This window comes from Talaromyces marneffei, chromosome 3, assembly GCF_009556855.1.
Source record: "Talaromyces marneffei chromosome 3, complete sequence".
NCBI classification, from domain to species: Eukaryota; Fungi; Ascomycota; class Eurotiomycetes; order Eurotiales; family Trichocomaceae; genus Talaromyces; species Talaromyces marneffei.
The window spans coordinates 2,207,474-2,229,645 of NC_072350.1; the positions used below are offsets into that span (position 1 = coordinate 2,207,474).

At 47.0% G+C, this 22,172-nt stretch overlaps 8 protein-coding genes across 8 annotated transcripts; 3 read left to right on the top strand and 5 right to left on the bottom strand.

The window, feature by feature from the left end:
• Positions 1–1,041: 1,041 nt before the first annotated feature.
• EYB26_004548 (uncharacterized protein) lies at positions 1,042–1,735 on the bottom strand (the record flags this gene model as incomplete). Its single annotated transcript, XM_054263839.1, has 4 exons — positions 1,042–1,048; positions 1,105–1,274; positions 1,345–1,598; positions 1,684–1,735. 4 exons carry the CDS (start codon positions 1,733–1,735, stop codon positions 1,042–1,044), a joined length of 483 nt encoding a protein of 160 aa, XP_054119814.1.
• A 1,213-nt stretch (positions 1,736–2,948) lies between these two features.
• On the top strand, positions 2,949–4,772 carry EYB26_004549 (uncharacterized protein; the record flags this gene model as incomplete). The annotated part of the gene is made up of 4 exons (XM_054263840.1): positions 2,949–3,057; positions 3,141–3,526; positions 3,585–3,712; positions 3,776–4,772. 4 exons carry the CDS (start codon positions 2,949–2,951, stop codon positions 4,770–4,772), a joined length of 1,620 nt encoding a protein of 539 aa, XP_054119815.1.
• Positions 4,773–5,022: 250 nt separating this feature from the next.
• EYB26_004550 (uncharacterized protein) lies at positions 5,023–6,678 on the bottom strand (the record flags this gene model as incomplete). The annotated part of the gene is made up of 4 exons (XM_054263841.1): positions 5,023–5,546; positions 5,626–6,045; positions 6,179–6,378; positions 6,443–6,678. 4 exons carry the CDS (start codon positions 6,676–6,678, stop codon positions 5,023–5,025), a joined length of 1,380 nt encoding a protein of 459 aa, XP_054119816.1.
• Positions 6,679–7,532: 854 nt separating this feature from the next.
• Positions 7,533–9,101, bottom strand: EYB26_004551 (uncharacterized protein; the record flags this gene model as incomplete). The annotated part of the gene is made up of 7 exons (XM_054263842.1): positions 7,533–7,652; positions 7,718–8,176; positions 8,240–8,560; positions 8,626–8,705; positions 8,807–8,879; positions 8,966–9,013; positions 9,084–9,101. 7 exons carry the CDS (start codon positions 9,099–9,101, stop codon positions 7,533–7,535), a joined length of 1,119 nt encoding a protein of 372 aa, XP_054119817.1.
• Positions 9,102–11,102: 2,001 nt separating this feature from the next.
• On the top strand, positions 11,103–12,345 carry EYB26_004552 (uncharacterized protein; the record flags this gene model as incomplete). Its single annotated transcript, XM_054263843.1, has 2 exons — positions 11,103–11,434; positions 11,490–12,345. 2 exons carry the CDS (start codon positions 11,103–11,105, stop codon positions 12,343–12,345), a joined length of 1,188 nt encoding a protein of 395 aa, XP_054119818.1.
• Positions 12,346–15,342: 2,997 nt separating this feature from the next.
• Positions 15,343–17,759, top strand: EYB26_004553 (uncharacterized protein; the record flags this gene model as incomplete). Its single annotated transcript, XM_054263844.1, has 4 exons — positions 15,343–15,409; positions 15,460–16,778; positions 16,830–16,934; positions 16,983–17,759. 4 exons carry the CDS (start codon positions 15,343–15,345, stop codon positions 17,757–17,759), a joined length of 2,268 nt encoding a protein of 755 aa, XP_054119819.1.
• Positions 17,760–18,086: 327 nt separating this feature from the next.
• On the bottom strand, positions 18,087–18,896 carry EYB26_004554 (uncharacterized protein; the record flags this gene model as incomplete). Its single annotated transcript, XM_054263845.1, has 1 exon — positions 18,087–18,896. One exon carries the CDS (start codon positions 18,894–18,896, stop codon positions 18,087–18,089), a length of 810 nt encoding a protein of 269 aa, XP_054119820.1.
• A 1,275-nt stretch (positions 18,897–20,171) lies between these two features.
• On the bottom strand, positions 20,172–21,615 carry EYB26_004555 (uncharacterized protein; the record flags this gene model as incomplete). The annotated part of the gene is made up of 3 exons (XM_054263846.1): positions 20,172–20,240; positions 20,302–21,345; positions 21,406–21,615. The coding sequence occupies 3 exons, from the start codon at positions 21,613–21,615 to the stop codon at positions 20,172–20,174; spliced, it is 1,323 nt and encodes a 440-aa protein (XP_054119821.1).
• Between the last annotated feature and the right edge of the window lie 557 nt (positions 21,616–22,172).

A 22,172-nucleotide genomic window follows, 5' to 3' on the forward strand; every position in this document is an offset into this window, starting at 1 on the left:
CAACTAGCCTGTGGAGGAGAGGGGGAGAATATTTCCATTGCGACCATCAAGAAAGCGATCCTCAAGATTGGCCATCGATGCAAGGCTATTTCGCTGGACATTCACGAACGAAGACGAAGTCGCAATCTCGAAAAGACTCATCATACACTTTGTTGAAAATTGCGATATATACTAACACTATACTCAGATACAACGCCAAGAGACGACACTGGCGCAAGACCCGTCTCGGAATCTAAATTCCTTCGCCCGTCAGAAATCACACAGCAACCCTCGGCGCTATTCCTTTGATGATGGTTTCTTCGTCTTTTTTCGATCGATATTGTTTCCTTACAAAAACAAACAGCCTCCTTGACGAATACCTTTCTTCTTGACGAAAAAATAAAATAATCGATCGGCTTATTGATGTTACTATCCATTCGAAAATTTGACGGCACCTGAAATTTCGAGAGACTTGAATCATACGGCCAAGGGATATAGGAAGAAGAAGAAAAATGACAAGCATGGGTTTTTCCTATCTGGGTTTCTTGAGGAGGGATAGGTGTCGTGGGATGGAACTTGATTAATCTTGATTTATTCATGAAATGGGAACATCAATTTGCATGATTCGCCCTACATTATTTTCAACTTGTCAAAGGGACGTAGACAGTAGTTTGCCCAAGATGGACTCTGAGTTAATTTGCCATGTAGAATGTAACGGTATACGATACGCACCGAGGCACATACATGACTACGTAGTATGACTGACCACTAAGAATAAAACATGCAGTGGAAAGTTAGGTCATCATTGCATTTCTTGAAATAACGCCTATCTGAGAGTGCCAAGATCGAGAATGAAGAGAACACGAGGCCTCTCCCTTCTCCTCTGGAATGTGTGAGTTGATAGTTTTCATAATCGTTTAGTTTGGATGCATGCATGACAAGAGTATCAATCGGGAATAGAGCAAATAGCAGGTGTCTGAGTCGTGCGCCAGAGACTCATAGCCTTACAGTCAGTTTAGAACAGGCTTGATAAAAAGAAAATGATTTGCAGAGGTAGAGAATTTAGCGACTAAGTCACCATGTTAGTGGTTAACCCGAATATCTCGAAAAGGAAGACGAGCTTACTCTTCGGCCCATTCGTTCTCACGACGGATCTGATCTTCCTCCTCGGGAGTAAAGTCGTTCTGAATGTTGAAGGTCTTGCGGATCTCTTCAGGGGACTTGCCCTTGATCATGTTTGCGACGGTCTTGCAGCCAACATCGAGGAGGGCCTTGATGTCGAGGTAGTTGGCGGCCTATGACAATCAGCGTGCGCTCTTTCTTCACTAATATAGCAGGCAGATCTTCAAGTAGTGGCTGACGTACCAAAATAATCTCGAACAACATCTCCTGGTCAACCTGCATGAACTTCTGATCCCACTCGTCAATCTCTGTGGTGCGGCGGCGGTTATCATCGTCCTCGCCGGTGCTCTGGGGATCGTTCTTGTGATGAGTGCACCATTCAATGACCTTCTTCAAGACGGATTCGTTGACGTTGGGGATGGGGACAGGCTCTTCGGATTCGCCCAAATCTTCGAGTAAGTTCTTAATGAGCATGGAGCGCTCGGCGACGGCGCGTTCTGGGAGAGTGTTAGTAGTTGCCCGAAGAAAAGACAAGCTGAACCGCTGAGCAGACTGCGGAGCCGGAGAAATGACTTGACTGACCAACGGTGATGTCGACGGAGTCGGAGCTCTGAAGAGTAACTTGACCAGACATTTTGTATGATCTGTCTGTGCGATTTGATTTGATTTGATTTGATTTGAGAAACGAGGTGAGGGATAGAGCTGTCTTTTGAGAACGAGCGTTTGAAGGTTAGCAATTGCGGAATGTGATAGCGGGGAGAGAGTGGTGGATGCAGCAGTATTTATATTGCTGCGCAAGTCACGATTCGGCAAAAGTTTCAATGGGAGGGACCTTACCAAGGACACAAAAAGAGATATCCGTTGACTGTTGGGAGGTGTAGGGGTTTGAAAATTGAATGAAGTTGGGGGCAGTGGACAATGATGAATGACGGATGACTAGTCGATAATGAGGGAGATTCGTGGAGGCTCCCGTCCAAGTACAATACGGTAAGTCACTCTGACTGGGCAGGGTAGCCGCCCGCTTCTTGCCTTGCAGCCTGAGGAAACATAGTTTTACCTCAACTTTCATGACGACTCCAGGCAGCAGCAGTCTTTGGCTCTTCCATTAGTACGAGTAACTTATCGTATGTTCCAGTGCTGAGACGAAGCAAGATGACTGCATTATGAGAGAGAGAGAGAGAGAGAGTACACTGGCCTGCGCCCTGAACACGGTAACTACATGATGTAAGCCGAGGACACCATCCATTTCTATCCACAACACAGTTCTACTAGTACTACTACTACAGAGTAAATACTAAAGAGAGAATGACCAGTAACTATCTGTATATCCGATCGCCCACTAATGCGTACAACTAACCCTTCTTGAGACATACTAAACGCTCAAACTCTAAGCTGGACGTCATGGCCGACCCCGAAAGTGACGCGTCGTGCCTGAACTCGCGCTCCGATTAGGCTCGGTCGGTCCTGTGCTCTTATCAGCTACGATCCTTTTCCTTTGCGTTCTTACTCTGTACCTCCTCTCTCTCATCCTACTGCGTATTACTAATGGCGCCACGGTGGTGACTGGCTGATCGACGAGCTAGTAGACGTCTTTGTGCAACACGTTCTTTTTGTCTTTCTTCTCTTCTCTCCCCTGGCTTGCTAGCACACACACAGCATCGCAAACACATGATGTACGCACCAGCTGTCCGGTTTCAAGAATCAACAAAACCGCAAGTGCTTTATCGACCCAATGCGACATGTTAGACGTCAAGAGTCAAGGATATTACGATTACCATAATTAAGACTGTTCAAAGCGCGCAACACAAAAGGAAACTTACGACCACCCTTGGTTTCTGGTTGAAATCATGTGGAGACGAACTTATTTGTTACTGTTGCTGGTTCGGATCTACTTTGCCCTTTCGCCGAGCTATGTGCATCCCGATGAGCATTTCCAGAGCTTGGAGGTATTCGCCGGTATGCCATTTACAAAAATAAAACTATATAAAAAAAATTAAAAATCAGTGTTATGGCATATTGCGACTGACTTACTTTTTCAGGGCGCATTTACTCCTACCCCTCGCAGTTGACCTGGGAATTCACATCAGAGAACCCCATCCGCAGTGTCTTCCCATTATGGCCCGTCTACGGCTTACCCATGAACTTGCTGAAATGGTTCTACGACGAGACGGCACTGGGTAGCAGTCCACCCCCGGAGCTGATATACTACATTTTACGAGGCGTCATGCTTGTTCTCAGCTTTGTGCTGGAGGATTGGGCAGTCTACGAATTAGTGCCGACTCCGAGATATCGCGTTCCCACGGTGGTATTGGTGGCCTCGTCGTATGTCACATGGACGTATCAGACACACACTTTTTCCAACTCTTTGGAGACGCTTTTGGTCACTTGGGGGTTAGTTTTGATTCAACGTATTTTGGAGAATAGGGTGCGGATTTATTCTTTTTATATATGACATATGTTTGTACGCCTGCTGACCTGGACAGAAACGCTCCGCATTTTTCTCCCCTGCCGTACTATCGTTAGTGGTGGTACTTGGCGTGTTTAACAGGATCACATTTCCAGCATTTCTTTTGATACCTGGGCTTCAGTTAATCCCGCATTTTATACAGAAGTAGGTCTTGTCGTGTGACAATCCCCAAGTTTCACTCGGATGTCAAGCTAAGATAGGATATAGACCATTCTCATTCGCTGTATTAGCTGGATGTGGCTCCCTATTTTCTGCAATCGCCATCCTCACTGATACCATCTTCTATCGCTCCTCGTCTTTAATTGAGAGCATCCGCCATCCGGTCATCACCCCTCTAAACAACCTGATATATAATTCCAACAGCCAGAACCTAGCCCAGCATGGCCTTCATCCTTTCTACCACCATTTTCTCGTGAACCTCCCACAGCTCCTCGGGCCCGCTCTCGTGGTCCTTGTAGTATCCTTGTTCATGAAACCGACCATCAGATCCGCTACATTCTACAACAGACGAGCCATCTCCGCTATATCAGGCACGATGATCCTGTCCGCAATCCCGCATCAAGAGCCCCGGTTCCTGCTCCCATGCGTCCCTTTGCTGTTGACATGTATCCGGCCGGTGAAAACACGACCATTTCTGGTGTCCTGGATTGCGTTCAATGCCATCCTCGGGTTTTTGATGGGTGTTTATCACCAGGGTGGCGTAGTGCCCACTCAACTCGCGATGCCATCCATAGTATCATCCACGATGGCCCAGCGGACCCAAAACGACAAACTGAACGTGACCGTCTTTTGGTGGAAGACATATTCGCCTCCGCTATGGTTACTAGGCGACAACAGCGAGCTGCAAGCCGACATCCAAACACGCGATTTGATGGGCATGCGAGGAGCTGATATGATCAAAGAGATTGATTCCACCGTTCCAACCTGTCCTTCTCTCCTCTCATCCAGCAAAGACCGCAACAATCTCATCTTCCTAGTCGCGCCTCGTTCAGCTACATTCCTCGATACCTACACTTCTGCTTCTGCTTCTTCATCCTCGGATGCACCACCGCAACTCAATTTGACAGAACAATGGACATATCCAAACCATCTAAATCTAGATGACATGGATTTTGGCGATGATGGGTTCATTTCTACTATATATCGTGTTATTGGCCGGAGGGGGTTGACTGTGTGGTCCGTTGAGAGAATTGGATGTTTATAATGAATATACAACTAGTAATTATAGTTATATCAATGAATATAGATGGACGTACGTCTCAGGTTTCACCTTTCTGACTTGATTAGTGTATTTAAGCATGTAGACAAGTTCAACCCAGAATAAGAGCATAAAGTTATACAAAAAACCGAAAGGGAAAGGGAGATATTTAGAGATCAGATATATTAAATATATATATATATATATATATATATATATATAAAAGCTGCGTAATTACATATCATTATCTAAATATTTACAAAGCTAAGACAGCCAACGCAGGAATGGCCATCCAAACAGCGGCATCAACGCCGCAAAGTCGTGACGCGGAAGCACCGGTGTAGAGACCGCTGGCTGCTGCTGATGTAGTCTTAGTCGAGCTGCCGGAAGAAGGAGAAGAAGAGACAATGGCGGTGGATGTTTTGGCCGATGAGACAACGGCTGTAGTAGAATATGAGGATTTCAAGGTGGATGGAACGGCGGGTTGGACAGCGGTGTTGGGGCTGCCGGTTGCAGGGGAAACGCCTTCAGGGGCTGGAGAGACGGATGTTCCTGGATCAGGGTTTGAACCTGGGACAACGGCGCCGGTAGGACCGGCTGCTGTGGCTGTGTACACGACTGTGCCGGTAACGATGGTTTCGGTGGTAGTGTAGGTGCTACGCTGCGAAGCAGGGCAGTCAGTGACCGTTGCCGGGCAGGCGGTGATCGTGACAATGCGGGTAGACAGGAGTGTAGAGGTGGAGATATCAACACCCCCAGGACCGGTGGGCTGCGCAGTCGCTATGACGGGGCAGACGGTTGTTGAGACGACGATGGTCTCGGTGACAACGGAAGTTGATCGCGCGGGGCAGTCAGTTACGGTCGTTGGGGCAGGCGGTTATGGTGCTTGTGCGAGTAGAAAATATTGTTGAGGTTGTCGAGCCGAGAGGAGCAGTATCAGTGGAGCTGGAGCTGGAGATTGTGCCGGAAGTGGTGCCCGCTGAACGAGTGGTTGTACCAGTTCTCGTGCAAGGTCGAGTAGAGCGAGTGGGTGTGCTGCTTGAAATAGTAGAGAGACTGACTGAGGAACTGCCAGTGCTTTGGACAGCGCTGGAGCTAGCAGTTAAAGCAGGAGTGGTAGGACGAGAAGTTCGGCATGGGGTGCGTGAGCGAGTAGGGCTGCGAACGGCACTTGAGCTGGGAATGACCGCCGAGCTGCTTGGAACAGCGCTTGAGCTGGGGATGACTGCCGAGCTACTGGGAACAGCGCTTGAGCTGGGGATGACTGCCGAGCTGCTTGCTACAACACCCAAGCTAGAGATGACAAGGGCACTGCTAGGAGTAGGAGTAGGAGTCGGTGTCGGTGTCGGTGTCAGTGTCAGTGCCGTTGGCGGCGTGGCAGCCGGTGTCGTAACCACAGCGCTAGTACTAACGCTTGAGCTTGTGATGGTGGTGCACACCGTGGTCGGATAGGTCAATTGTATGAAGAAAATAGGATCCGCATTCCTCCCCAACGGGAAATACGGGATTCATATATGGAAGCAGATCGACCGAGGCTGTATAAGCTGTCCCAGGGATGAGATTCGGGACAGTCTGGGATATAAATGTGAATGCTGGTCCGCTTGGCATATACCTATCGTAAGGCATTAGCAAATAATGGATCTTCGTTTCACGAGGCGTTTGAGCAGTATACATACACAGAAACTGATCCATTTGAAGCGTACTGGTTGGTTGTTCTGATGGCGTAGTTGTATGACCAACCGGTAGTACCATCCTCGAAGGATGGATTGGTGATATCAGCATATACAGTAACGGTGCTGCATTGCACACTGGGTTGAGGAGAAGCGCTGGTTTGCGTGAGGGTGATGGTTGACAGAGCGCCGGGCACGAAACTGGCTACGAGCGCCAGGACTGTGATGAACTGTTTCGCCATGCCCTCTCGTCTATGGGTGGAAGATGGCGCGGAAACGAAGGAAAGAGGACAACGAGCGAGTTATTAGTAACGAGAGTGAGAATAGGTCAATACCCTTGGAACAGAAACGACCGACTAGGTCTTTATAAGACCAATTTACTACAGTCCTATGATCTGGACAGTGGCCAAGTCACGAGAAGTCAACAGAGACATCTTGAGCGTGGGTTCTTCCATTTTGTTTATATACCCTATATAGTCTTGTTAGCAAAAAGCTTAGCAAAAAGCTTAGCGAAAAGCTAGAGCAGTTCTTTGGGAAATGGTTCGATAATTGCCAGGAGAAACCAATCAGCTGACTCGTTCAGTCTCGTTCATCTTCAAGATCGAGCCCAATGGGGACATTGGGGAGGAACAGCCTACAAAGCTAGTCGTAGCAGGTGGAGCAATGGCTTACGGACCGGCCATTTCGCCGTTTTTTAATATTTGGTGGCTTCGTTTAGCAGTCGTTTAGTAGTCTGACGATAGTTAGTTACTATGTAGTATGAAAACTTCTCTCTTACAAGTCAGAGCTAGGTCTAGGCTCGGCAATTTCTGCCTGCCCTGCGGATAACGTGTTCTAGCCCTGTTCCACTTTCGATTGTTTTGACTCTGATGACAAGAATAATTCACTTGATCTCAACAACTAGATGTCTGTGGTAAAAGGGATAGAAAAGAAAACAAGGAATACGCTTCATTTCATTCATAATCCACTGTCAATAATGAAGAATAAACATCATGGGAATCCGAGATGACTAATGAGAAATCCAGCTGGGAAAAAAAAATGAGATATACTATTTGACAGACGACATGACGAAAAATTGCGCAACATGAAATAGAAATCATTGATCTTCACCCTCGTCAGGTTGCTCGAAGAGGAAGTTTGCGGCTAATTCCTCGTTCTTGTCGCAGGCGAAGTAGGCTTGAATAACCGAGTCCCGTGAAAATCCAAGGCGGCAGAGCTATAGCAGATTTCTGTTAGTGTCTGTACGTCGCTATCATAGAAAAGCAAGGGTTAGGGACGTACTCGTTCAATGGCATCGCGCTCCTCTTCCGTAACACGAATCTCGTGCGCACCAGGAGGAAGTTCACCCTCGTCACCCAAGTCCTCCGCCAAAAGCTGGAGGAATTGTTCCTGGTTTTGACCAATCAACTGAGCTAACTGTGGGTTTCCTGCTCCGACCTGCTGCAAGATGGGTTCGAGCATTTGGGGTTGCTGTTGCACCAGCTGTCGCAATTGCTGGAAATGAGGGTTGTTGCGAAGGAAATCAAGATTGCCCAAGGTGCCAGCATCTCCAGCACCAGCTGCCCCACGACCTGTAGCACCGCCTGCCTGTGCTGCTGCTTCGAATAGATTTACTGGATCGTCACCAGTGGCTTCAGGGGCAACTGCGGCAACTGCGGCAGCAGGTGTAGTGGCGGCTGATGGGGAGGCAGCGGCAGCGCGAGCTTGAGCGTGTTCCTGCTCGATGTTCTCTGGGATACCCTAAATCATAATCAATTAGCTACCTGTGACCGCGGTCATCTGCGTACTTCCCGCCAGGCTTACATTAAGTAGATAGTCGACAGCACGGTCTGGATTAAAAAAAGCAGCCCGCATAGCACGATCGATATCAGCACGAGGGAAACCCATCGCTTCCATTTGTGAAATCACCGCTTCTCCTTGAGTGCCCATGGCCAAAGCTGACGGATCATTGAAGGCAGGTGCCTCGCCGGAGGCCGCAGCAGCTCCGGAAGAAGCTGGAGTAGGAGTCGAAGGAACTTGAGGAACAGCGGCTGTAGAGGCTGGAGGAGCGGGAGCGGGAGCACTGGGAGTTGCGGCTGGTGCTGCTCTGGCTGGCGTGGATGGGCCTCCAGCGGCGGGTTTGGGCTATCCGGAGGGTCAATATTTTGCAAAAAAAAAATTTCGATTGCCAAGGTGAATAAGATACATACTTTCGATACCATGCATACTATAAAACCCTTCTCCTCGATATTGTAAGACTCAATAGTGTTCGCATCTTGAAGAATTTTGCCTGATCCCGGTTAGTTCGTGAACATCAAGCGGAGCAGAACTCAAGCGGCAAAGTGGACGAGAGGAAATAAGATTTTATCCATCGAAATCGTGTGTACGCACCTGAATAGATCAACTTTTGTTGCGATGCCTCCCATCCTTTCTCTTGGGCGATCTTTTCTTTCACCTGGCCGACCTGTTGATAGTGAAGCGTTAGCCCCGCACGTCTGGACTGTTGGTTGGAGGGGAAACGAGGAGCGAAAGACGGCGATGGTCACATACTGTCTCTGAAGGTTCAGCCTCGATGGTGAATTTTTGTTGCTTTAGGTCCTGTAGGAAAGAATGGTGTCAGCACTAAGAGAAATGGATGGCGGGGTGACGCGAAGAAGTCTAGGCATACTCTGAAAGTGAGCTTCATCTTGACGCCACTTGAAGGGTGTCACTGCGTCTCCGATGTGTAAAATGGCGATTTCTTTCCAGTCGATGATTAATGGGTAGTGGTGAAGGTGATTGCAGAAGGTGGTTTGAAAGATTTTAAGGGTGTGGAGGATGAAACTGGTTGCCGAAAGAAGATGAGGGAAGTTGGACAAAAAGGCAAGCAAACTGAAGTTGCTGCTTGTTGCTGATGATGATGGAAGCGGTCGCCGCCTCGGGCCCGCAACTCAACGTTACTAACCATCTTGGTAAGTCAGTCCCAGCAACGTCGCCACGCCCTACAACTCAGATGCCTGAACATTTTGGATCCGTTTAATTATTGGGTATGCAAATCGAGGGCCATCTGGCTATCCTTGAGGCTGGCTTAGACAGGGTTGCTTGACCAGCTGCTGTGATTGGTTGGCTACGTACTATGCTGGTTGCTATGCGAAAAAAATTCCCGCTAAGTTACTACGAGTATATGCGAGGAACTTATGTAGAACGGTATCTGCATGCATATGACGAGATATGTTATCTCCTCACACACCTCGTCAGCTCAAGTGCTCAGGATTCAGGAACAGGATGCTGGTACGGTCTGCAAGGTGCTTCCTGAGAGACGCACGAACTGATCCGCGATTACGGAGCTGACAGACGTTATTTTACGACTATCCCAGATACGGTTATTGCATCGCATAAAATTCATAAATCGATTCAACTGCTCTCATTGGATATCAACCGCTCCTCATTATAGGGATTTGCCAAGAACTCTCTTTACCTAAAAGCCTGTGTCAGATTTTCCTTTTTACTACGTATACGTAGTAGTAGATAGACACACAATATAATTAATACATTACAGCGTACCACTCATGGTAGCATGTCCCGTAGGGAGTTGCAAAAAGGGAAATGTTGAGGTTATTCGGACATAGACCGGCTCACAGAGACTGCAGGAGAGCAGCCTACAGAGGCACCAGCTCTGAGACCCCCTGCGAAGGACCTTCTATAACCAGACACCCAAAAACAACTAACTGATTCTTATTGTGTCCTTTGTGAAGCCAGATTAGATGTCTTCTGAAGATAAGCATCCCACCATCCTCTCCAGCAAAATCAGACTGAAGTCTAGGATTATATTAGACCTTATAATGCCTACTGCTAGTAAATACAGCACGTATATTTAAAGAAAAGCTAGCTACTAGAGGCAAAGCTTATAACAAGAGGACTCTGCGTGATATGCAGAACCGGAAGATGTGTTGATCCGAGAATATCATGTAATATGCCATTACGGGATATGCCGCGGTGCAGATCAATGAACGGTTTTTCATACACCAGGGGGAGCCCCGGAGAGCTTTGGTATATGTGTTTGTCTGTATGGGAATAGCTTCATGTCACGCATTATGTTTTACATGATGTCTTACCTCATGTCTTTGAGCTACGGGTTCATACAATGTTGTTTCTTTAAACCCGTCCTTACTCCTTCATTCTCACTATGTTTCATGTTGTCCGAACGAACCCGGATAGAAGGGGTTGTACGTCTATATGTATAGGAGGACTTCCCCGATGGATAGTTTAGAGAATCAGCTCATCCTTAGTTATCAATCTGAAGTTATTGTACAGATTTGCTCACACCACATAGGCTCCTAACACCAATCCTATGCTTCGTGATACGGGACCGTGTTGAACCGACATTAACCCAACCCAGTCTTTAACCAGAACCCAACCTAAAGCCCACCAAGAAAAACTCGACCCTGTCTTGGCAACCCAACCAACCCAATCCAGCGCCCGCTCTGTAGGCATTTGTCTATTATGTATCTGGTGATATGTGGAGGCTAATCACTTCGGTTATATCACACGAGTCATGAATCATGGTGACATGGTCTGAAAGAGACACTCCACCATCACTTCCATGGCCCACAGCCGAGAGTAGATTATCAGGATCAAAATTAAAAGGGTATAAAGATCAAGTTAAGGTCACTCAATAAACCAGCTTTTTCCTCTCATCTCTGTCAAAATGATTAACTCCAAGACTATTGTCTCTGTCTTGACCCTCTCGGCCCTTGCTGCTTCTGCCCCTACCCTCAGTAGTAATTTCTCTATTAACTTAGTTCCTATTAATGTTCCTCGTGTCCACCCAGCCGCTAAATACGCCAGGGCTCATACCAAATATGGCGTTGATATTCCTGATTATCTCGCCTTAGCTGCTAGGTCTGGTAACCCTGGTAACAATGGTCAGGCTGACTCTGTTGCTACTAATTCTATTCAACATGATACTATATACCTTTCTCCTATCAGAGTTGGTAATAACGAGGTATTACTTGTTATAGACAGTGCCTCTGGTGACCTGTATATATTTACCTTCATTCTCTGTATTTATATGTATAAAAACTAACTAATATAGATGGGTCAAGACTAGGAACACCCCTGGTGCTGGACCTCGCACCTATGATCCTCGTACTGGTACCCCACTGCCATATTATTATTGGAATGTTCAATATTCTGATGGCAGCCTAGTTGGAGGTAAAGTATATAAAGATAGAGTTCAGGTTGGCAATGTTACGTGCCTTAACCAGGCTGTTGGGGTTGCTGACTACCTTAGTTCACCACAGGTAGTCTTTAGGAATGTATTAGATGGTGTTATGGGAGTGGCCTTCTCGAGCATGAATAAGGTGAAACCTGTACGACAGAATACTTTTTATGAAAACGTCAAGACAAGCCTCAGGATCCCTGTCTTTGCTGCTTACCTTAAGCATCAGGCTCCTGGTGCCTTCGACTTTGGCTGGATTGATTCTAATAAATACACTGGGGAGATCACCTATACGGGTGTTGATCCTACCAATGGATATTGGACTATTACTTGTGATGGATTCTCTATTGGCGATACAATTTCCGTTTTGCACTCTTTCCACGCTATAGTCGATACTGGTACTACTCTTGTCATCCTTGAAGAACTTGTTGTCAGAACGTACTACTTCCAGATTCGTTCTGCTTATTTCGATTTTAGCTTTGGTGGATGGGTCTTTGATTGCAACGAGACTCCTCCTAGCTTTACTATTAAGATTGGTCCACACAACGGTGTTATTCCGGGTGAATATATCAACTATGAGAATCTTGGTTCGGTTTGCTATGGTGGTATCCAGCCCTCCTCTCGCCCTAACCACAATATTCTCGGCGTCATGTTCCTTAAGTCCCAGTACGTTATTTTTGACGACGGCATTTCCGGACATCCCCGGATCGGTTTCGCTACACAGGCCTAAGTGTACCTATGGTTTGAGTTAAGTCAGAGGATAGGGAATTTGCGCTAGTAACAACTAGGATGGATTGAGTGAAGAGAAAAAGTCATGTTACGATATCAGCCTATGCATGCTTTAACTTGAATTGTATATAGTTGTGACGGTGCTCATTCCATTCAACTAAGGGTAGCCTGTCGACTGAAAAAAATACATATGAGGAAGGAAAGAATAGAAATATCTACCGCCACTTGCTAACAGCCCTTTTATACACGCACCAAGAAACTCAGCGGTGCCCGATTAGGAAACCCGGAGGACAAAGAATGACCCCCGTTACAGCTTTTCGACTAGGGCATAGGGTTTCGTCAGGGGACCGCTGAGTCCTCTGTCCGCGTATCGCCAAGTCCATCACATTACCCTCCCCTTCAGAAGGCGCTTGCCCTCAAGCGCGTGAATCCTCTTCAAGCCATTGTTCCAAGAGCTCTGGTGGATCAGGCTTTTCTGGATATCTGGGATTCCTGTAGTCGTTGGGATGCGTTGCTAAAGTTCTCCGCTGGATGCCATTTTGGATTTAGATCATGACCTAACCACTGTACCTGATAGTGCAGCTTCTTCCACCTAACTCTGGAGTTAAGAATCTCTTGCACTTCTTATTCCTGGTCATTGTTGACTAGCACTGGTGGTGAAGGATCGATTACCCGTCCTGGCAGCGGTTCTGTCTGGGTTACTAACCGGATCTTGTCTGGAAACCCTTCTTAATCATGAATAGAGACAGACCCGTTGTCTCTTGCGGAAGTACTGCTGTGGCGAAGTTAATAATTAGCAGCCACTCAGACCAGTTATCTTAGGAGTATGTACAGACGAAGACGTTGTGATAGGTACTGGTTGGCAATATTCAGTTTGCCTTAAGAAACCTTGCTGAAATTTCAAGAAGCCTTTCGTTACTTAGAATATATTAACTTCTTCTGTTAGTATAACTATCCTAGTTATACGTACTCTGACAGTCAATAATATCGACCGGTCCTTATTATAGGGATTTGCCAAGAACCCCCCTTATTATGTACTGTAGTACTAAAATAGCGCTCACAGTCTTCACATAATTATGTATGGTAGCCTATGTCAGAGATTTTCCTTTATAGATAGACACACAATACAATACATTACAGCGTCCCACTCTTCAGGAAGCACTGGATATTGTAATCATCCGTATTTCCAGTACAACTTATAGCTTGCCTGGTGCCTCCACCCATGATGACACGGTCTTGTATTGTGGGACTATTGGGATTTGAGCATTCGGATTTAGGCACATATTGTTCCTGCATACGATGCACAGCCAAAAAAAGTATCGAGATGTATTGCGTATTGTGTACTGCTCATACAAAAGATACGTATTGAGATCAAATGTGGATGGATCGTCGCTAACCATAAGTAGACTAGGCCACCCGCTACCATACGATCGTCCATACGAAGTACAACAACCACAACAACAACAAACTTCTGCTCCTACTTCAACCTACTTCTTTCTGTTGTTTGAGCTCTCTGGCCTAGTAAGCATACTCATCCCCTGGGGTCTCAGCTTGTTAAATAATAATGGCCGTACCTACATCTCAAGGAACAGTGTTGAGTGTGTGGCTCAGAGTGATCTCTATTTGCCCGCTAGACTCTCTGGCCACGATCGATCTCTGTTGCGGGATCCAGACCGTTCTACATAGTAGTGTTTTGTATTAATACGATCTCCCCGAAAGAACGAATTCACCTGAGTTTTTAACAGTCAGCCGTACTATGAGTATGCTCCGTACTTGAGCAGACTGATATACCATAGTTAGTACATACAGAATTACAATACATGACAGTCGTTACATCGCGGCGCCATCGGCAATGGCAATGGCAATTGAGAGTATTCCCGTTACATAGAATGACTTTGAGTCTCTATCCCATCGAGTATATAACTACAGCGAAATCCCAAACCTAGTATATTCTTCCTATCATCAAACAAAAGCCCTCAACTAACTACGTAGTGTACTCTGTAGGTTAGTTAACGGCCTAGAGGAGATAAGTAAGTGGTGGGTCCACTAGTTCCGGAAGCAGTATTAGTCAGGCTGTAAGTTACTTCCGCTCCACTCGCTGCGTCTACTCTATTTTCTCTATGTAAATTTCTAGTCACTATCATTCTCACTCTGATTTATCCTTATCATTGCTATCGTCGTTACCTCTGTCTTACTTTACTATTTACTCTCATACAGTCTGTTTCCAAAACCCATTGAGTGCATTGCTCAATCCGTCCATCTCCCCAGTCCAGTCAACGTTGTCAATCTGGCCGCTGTGTTGCTTTTGCCTCATGCCTTCTCCCTATGGGAGCGAGAGCTGGTGAGTCTTATTGTTTTATTGCATGCATGGAGACTATTCCTCACTCGTGTTTCATCGAGTTTTTGTTTGTGGTGCCAGTCAATTACAGTTCAGGGCTCTACCAGAGTCGAGCAAACAGAACTATCAACTTCTCAATGATGGCTGGTTGCCCACAAACACGACTTTGCCCTCACTTCCCACTTTGCACTGTCCTATTTGATTATTGATTATAATATTGCCTATTGTCCTTGAAAATCTTTTAGCTTGGCGACTTTTGCTGGAAGCAAGTCGACTGCTGGCAATATACAATACTCGTCTATTGCCATTGTACAAACGCACCTGATAACGGGGCAATCCTATCCATTGTCGGGCGTATCAGACTATGTCCCAACCTCGTCTTTATCGTTGCTTTCCTGTCCAGAGAACTTGTTGTCTTTTATCGACTGACGGCCTTTTGTCCTTTTTTTTTTTGGTTTTTTTTTGCCCCCTCTGTCCTCTTTCCATCTCTCGACATTCCCTCGCTTCATCCGTCACTTGACAATCAATCCACCCATCATCAACTCATAATCTTCAGTTGATTACAGCAATTATTGCAATTGCAACATTTTAGCACTCATCTTTTCAACAATTACCGATTCTACAATAGTTAACTAACTTCACCATCACTAGAAGCACGCCATGGCGGGCAGAAAGCGCAAGGCAGATGTTACTCGCGGTTCTAACTCACAAAACGTAGTTTCCGATGGTATGTACTTCGTGTATACTGTGGGGTTCTCATCACTAACATTTTTTCAGATTCCTCTAAGCAGATTGCTGCTCTCCCAACAGCAAAGAGCGCAACAGCTCGTAGCGGTCGAAGCAAAGCTGATGGTAGCGGGTCTTCAAATACTACAAACACTTCTGAGGCGACTTCACAAGAAGAATTTGCCTCTGCTCAGGGTCCCAAGTCACCCCGTGTTAAGCGGCGGAAAATCTCGCAAGGCAGTGAGGTTCCACCGTCAACCAGATTTTCTGCAAGGCTCAAATCTCGTGCAGAGACACCTGTGCTAGAGATGCCTCCAAAGTTGTCTCCTCAATCATCAACTGAACCAGCGGAAGTCTCAAACAATTTGATCAAAGAGACGATCCTCGAGCAAAATGAGGAAACCAGCTACGCAGCTGAGCAGATATCGATAGGTGCTAGCTCGGACCAAATCTCGCGTTTGACTCCAAAGAGTAGTGATGCAGAAGCTACTATCAAGCCCATCGAAGAACCTGCTCAAATGACCACTCGTGGTCGAAAGCGAAAGCTTGCAGGGTCCACTACAGATACCTCTACGAATGTTGCGAAGAAGTTGAAAGTTGAAGATTCTGCCGCAAATTCCTTTACGAACGTTTCAGAGGCACCGAAAGTTGAAGAATCCAGCACGGATAACTCTACGAATGATGCAAAGATGCCAAAAGTCGAGGAGGAAACGGCTGAACTAACTACAACCGCTCTTCCAACCGAGTTGGCATCTACCATTCATAATGTCCGAGAAACTGAAGCAGCCAACCAGTCAGTCAACGAGTCTGCACAAACAAACCACACTGAAGACGTTGGCACAGGTTCGGGCCAAACTGGAACCGCTAGCGGCTCAGGTACCCGAGGTCGTGGCAAGGGTGGTCGTGGCAAAGGAAAGGGGAAAGGAAAAGGAAAGAGGACCGGCAATAATGGGAAAAAAACTGAAGGTGCCCCAGCTGGCGGCGGAAAAGGTCGAGGCGGCGGTCGTGGAGGAGGCAAGGGAGGGAGACGAGCAGATGACGATTCTGAAGTCGACAATGAACGTCCTGGTCCTCCCAATCCATATGCTCAAAAATTGACCGACCGACAAAAAGAATTGAAACAAAACTTTAAGCGGCTCGCAGCGACTCAAAAACTCATACTCAACGAACTTGCGGGACGCACACAACAAACACTTGCTCGTGACAAAAAGGCCCACCTCGGCACGACCGAATTCGATGAAGTGCAGGCGGCTTTGGAACTTGCTTTACAGAAAAGGCTGGATAGTTTGGAAAATGAACACCGTCTCTGTATTGAACACGCGAATCGTTTACTGGAGGCTGAAACCCAGATCATTCAAGACCGATATGAAGTATGAGCCCAGGTTTTGTGTCTTGTCGTATGTTGCTAATTTTTGACCCAGGCCAATGCTATCAATATTCAAGATGAGCTCTTGTACGCTGCTAGGAGTGAATATATTTTGCTTGTTGAAGGGGAACAGCATGCCGATGATGATGAGCATACAGAGGTAAGCCTCACATCCATCTTGTCAAGATCCGTGAACTAACTTCAGCAGCCTGATCTTGATCGTCCAGGACCGGGGCCATCCAATGCCACAGCAGAACAATCTACTACTGGTGTTTATGAACACGAACCTTTGTATATAACCGAACCCAAGTTCACACGCGGTTACAATTCTCGATTCGCCGGAGAAAACTCTGGCGCCGCGTCATATGAAAGGGGCAAACATGGCTGGGATGATTTCTTGCAGCGCGCCAAGTTGAATGAAATTAGCCAGGAAGAGTCTGTTGTAGATTCTTTGCAACTACTTCTTCAAGCTTCTGGGGAGGCTCTCGCCAGTGAAGATGGACTTCCGTCCTCCGCTGGCATAGCAGCTTCTAATGCTTTGTTTGCGCTGGCAGATGCAGCCAGCACGGCGCAGCCCGTTTCTTCTCGTCCATCGCTTCCTTTGCCATCGCAGTCGACATCGGACCAACAGCGTTTACCATCATTCATGCTGCCACAAGCAGCACCACCAACCCTGCCTCCTTCGCGTGGTTTCCCAGATTACTACACAATGGGCCCGAGAATGCATCAGTTACCACCGCCACCGCGTATTGGACTTGACGAGTATTCGACTCGGGACGATCCGCTTTCAAGGCTCGGATTGAATCAGCATCGAAACTCAAGTATGCAGTATCACCCGTTCCCGCCGCCGGCTCCTTCACAGGCACCAGCAAGAACGACTGCACCACCTCCTTACTATTATCCAAACTCACATACACACCCTTACCAATCTGGGCCAGCACCTCCATCGCAGCCATCTTCATCCACCGCTCGTCGGCCTTACTAATTTTTGGGCTGATCCAATAATTATTGTTCCTTGGACGGTGAATCTGTACAAAAGTTATGATCAGTTACGTTTAGCGTTGATACAAACGTTTGGGGGGATTCCTTTTCGGTTTATCTTTCTTGTCTGTACTTTATCAGGAATTATTCTTGTTTCTATTTCTCATTTTGGTTTGCAAGGCGTCGGTGCACTGCCGACCTTGATTCTCGAGGATTTGTCATGTTTCTTGTACACTAATTTCGTCGAATTCGGGTTGTATAGATGTTGTGTTTAATCAACAATCAATGAAGCAGATGTTCCAGATAGTTATAAGCTCATATCCTATGCAAGCTATTTCAACTCCACAAAAACCCTACTTGCCAATTGATTTACATCCGAGTACAACTTCCCATCCTCGCCCTCTTTTTGGTATTGATTAACATTAAACTGCGCAATCAACGTCGCCTTAAAAGGCTCAGGCGGATTCGTCCAAACATGACAAACCGCATCGTGGAGACACTCGATACTAACCCCCCTAAACCGTTGCTCTGCTGCCCTCCGCATCAAGAAATAAGCCAACTCCTTCATTACCCCGGCACGTTCGTAGTCAGCTCGTGTAGAAGTCCCGTTTCGCAGCATCACTTGTCCGAGCGCAGTCGCCTTCCAGCTCGACGCCTCCCTCGTATCAAGTTTCTCAAACTCATGATAGAGATCCGCATAAAACGGCAGCGACTCAATCAAGGGCCCTATCTGCAACTCATCCAGCGGATTAAATTGATCCAGCGCCATCGCAATCGAGACAAGCGGGAAATCCATCTGCGCCAACAATTCTTCCGCCGTCGCATCCGGGTTGGCTGAGGCATCCCAGTACAGCGCCCCCTCTCCTCCTCCTGCTGCTGCTGCCGCAGATTCGGCGCGTTTGAATTTGTACTGTGTATCAAACACGCCGTACGATAACCCGGAGTCGATCTGGTGGAGCATCATGGAATGGCATGCTGAGAAGACGGCGTATGCGCGCTGGGCTTTGTTTTCTGGGTATATGGCTGGCCAGACGGGGGAGTGGAAGACGTTGCTGTGGGTTATGATTGCTTTGGCCCAGGGGAGGTGTTTTGGTTGCAACTTGTGGATTTCGTAGCGGTCTTTGATGGTGTGTTCGGCCATGTTGTCGAGCGTTAGGTATTCTATGACGGGGATATATGTATGACTACCTAGGTATAGATGTGGAGGAGAAATACCCGATACATAGCTAGCTAGCTAGCTATATATTCACTGTTGCTTCAGTGTTCCAAGCTGGTGAATAGTTACACAAGACTAGTATACACTCCCTTGTATCAGATTTGCCCAGTTTGGCAGGTGGAAAGTTGCCGCCTGGAGCTTGACTAAGCTCAAATGCAGACTGAGTCATGGCTTCAACTTAGTTAATCAACTAACTAGTTAACTAAGTTAGTTAAATGTCTAGTTAGGTAACAGCTACGATGTGGGAAATATCAGCTAATGCTTTTCGCGGGCTCTTGCTTGTGTACTTTCAAAAGTTTGGCTGTGTATCACATGCTAACTAGCTGAAATATAAAAGTCAATTACCCCGTAACTCTACTGGTGAGCTGAAGCTCTTAGAGAACGACCGAGATAGCAGCGAGAAAACGGGCCCATTTATTCTTATATCCATGGATAGATAGCCCTGTATGTATCAATCACCCCACAAGTTGTCCAGAGAGTGATTATTTACAACACCTTTCCCTCCATGGCCTCGAGCACCTTTCGCTTCAGGCTTATCGCCATCCCCCCTTCCCCCCCCCCATCTCAAACAAATCACTCAATGTACCTTAGGTGAGACCAATCAAAAACCCAACCCCTGCAACAGCTGCATACAAATCCAAGCATACTTCCCACGGATTTGTCAGCGTCGTAAATACGATCTCCTTTGATAATGACTCCATGATAATACCCACCAACCGCAATTGCAGTCGCGATGTTCTTTGGGCCTAACACATTCGCCATCATCAACTCTGGTGCTGACTACATGCCCATAAACCACCGAGCTGACCACTACCGAAAATGAGGCTGTGAGTTGTCTTACGAATGAGAACGTGACCGTTCCCTGTGTCAGTTTCGGAGGTTAGGGTCTGTACCATCATGACCATCACCTTCTTGGCTCTGTGAACAGAACAGAAAAGAAGGTGATGCATCGGTTCTGGTCTCTAGTTCTGGCTATTAAAGTCATGATCAAGGACTGAAGAACACTTTTCTAGATCTATTAATCTAGACTGTCTTTATATATCAAACATGTATATGCAAGTTGCTTTTTTTGGCCGTAAAAGTCCGGTATCACAAAAGCTAAGTGATTGAACAAATCCCTCAAACGCCGTCCGACAATGAGACACATTAAATTATTCATACCAACTCCATTTCATACAAAAATGTATTTTGTTTCCGGCTTTAATTGGCCGCTGGGCGAACTGCCTGGAAGTCATCTAGTGATACATTCACAGCGCCGGCTTGGACGAGCTAAAGAAAGAATTAGTGATACCCAATCAAAAAAGGAGAAGGGAGAAGAAGAAAAACGTACAGCTCGTCGCAAATCATCAATCAAATCATCCGCATCCTCGATACCCACACACAACCGAATAATATCCTCCGGCATAGCACGCTCCGCGCGCGTCTTCGCATCGATACTGGCGTGACTCATGCGGCAAGGCATGCTAATCAAACTATTCACACAGCCAAAACTGACACTGATAGCCCACAGCTTTGCGCTTTCGACGATACGCTCACTAAGATCGACGTCGCCTGTCTCAAAAGACAAGACGGCGCCGGAACCCCTGGCCATGGAGTGATGCAATTCGTACTGAGGGTGGGACCGGAGACCGGGGTATCGGACTTTGAAGCCGTGACCCTCCAAAAACTCGGCGATGCGTTGGGCGTTGGCCTGTTGTTGATCCATGCGGACTTTGAGGGTTTTCACGCCGCGCATCAAGAGCCATGAGTCGAAGGGCGACAAACCGCAGCCAGAGGCGTTGATAGTGAAGTATAGTCGATCGCCGAGCGCAGAGTCGTTGACGGCCATGACACCGGCCATAAGGTCGTGGTGACCGGACAGATACTTGGTGCCACTCTCGTAGACAATATCTGCTCCCAACTCAAGCGGGTTAAGGAGTAAAGGAGACATCATGGTGTTATCAACCGTAACCAAACAGTTGGGGTTGGCTTCGTGGGCGAAAGCGGCAATCTTGGGGATATCAACCACCTTGATCAAAGGGTTCGTCGGCGTTTCAAGCAATATCATCGCTGTCTTGGGGTTAAGGACAGCCTTCACTTTTTCCGGTGTAGTCGTATCAACATGATGCACGACAATACCGCCGTGTGTTTTGAGATAGGTCAACAACCGATTGCTGCCACCATACAAATCGTCGCCGGTAACGACCTCATCGCCCGGTCGGAGTAGTCGCGTGATAACGTCTAGAGCAGCCATTCCAGATGAAACAACAAGCGCTCTTTGGGCGGACATGATCTTTGCTAGATGGCGTTCCAGGTGTGTGCGTGTCGGATTACCGGAGCGAGTGTAGTCGTATTCTGCGCCGCCGGAGCCGGATGTTTGTTTGAATGTGGCGCTCTATAAGATTTGAGCATTAGTACTACAGAGATTTTGAGTACGAGACAAAGAATTGCCTACCTGATAGATAGGCACACTGCTGGCATTGTACTGATCGCCGCTATCTGTATACACCAACTCAGTAGCCATAGCATATCGGCGTCCAGCAACGGGACTCGACGGAGCTGGCGAGGGAGGTAGATTGTGTCCATCTAGATCGACCTGAGGAAAGGCTTTCTTCAGAGCACTGGCCGGCGAAGCACCGCTCGGTCCGGGGTTTGGTGAGGACATTATATGTTTTTTTGTGTGTGAGTGTGTGAGTGTGTGTGTGTGTGAATAATTCAGTCGAGATACACAGTGTTCGGTCGAAAGATTGAGGAGGGGTAAAACGAGGAGAAAGTTTTCAATATCCCCGCCTGCAATTGGTGTTGTAATTAACTGGATGAAGCAACCAGATCGTAAAAAGAGAAACAAATTCAGCTGATGAGATGAGAAAAATGAAGCTGGTACGGAATATCCTGTGTCTATATACTGAGTCACACTTGAAAGAATGCTAGCCCGATGTCAATTGTGGAGTGACCAAGCAGGGCCGGTTCCGACTCGATTGGGGCGGGGACAACGTGATTGGCTGGGCCGACATCGGCGGCTAGGAGGAAGAGCACGTCATTTCAGCTTGGCCTAATGGGGGCTAGTCTAGCGTCGATCGAGTAGATGACTACTACCAGTTGGGTGTGCTCTGATTGGTTCATTTAAGAGTATACATACTCCATAGTAGCCTGTAAGTTAGTAACTAACTAGTTAGTTAACATATTATTATTATGTAGTTACATCACACCGACACTACAACC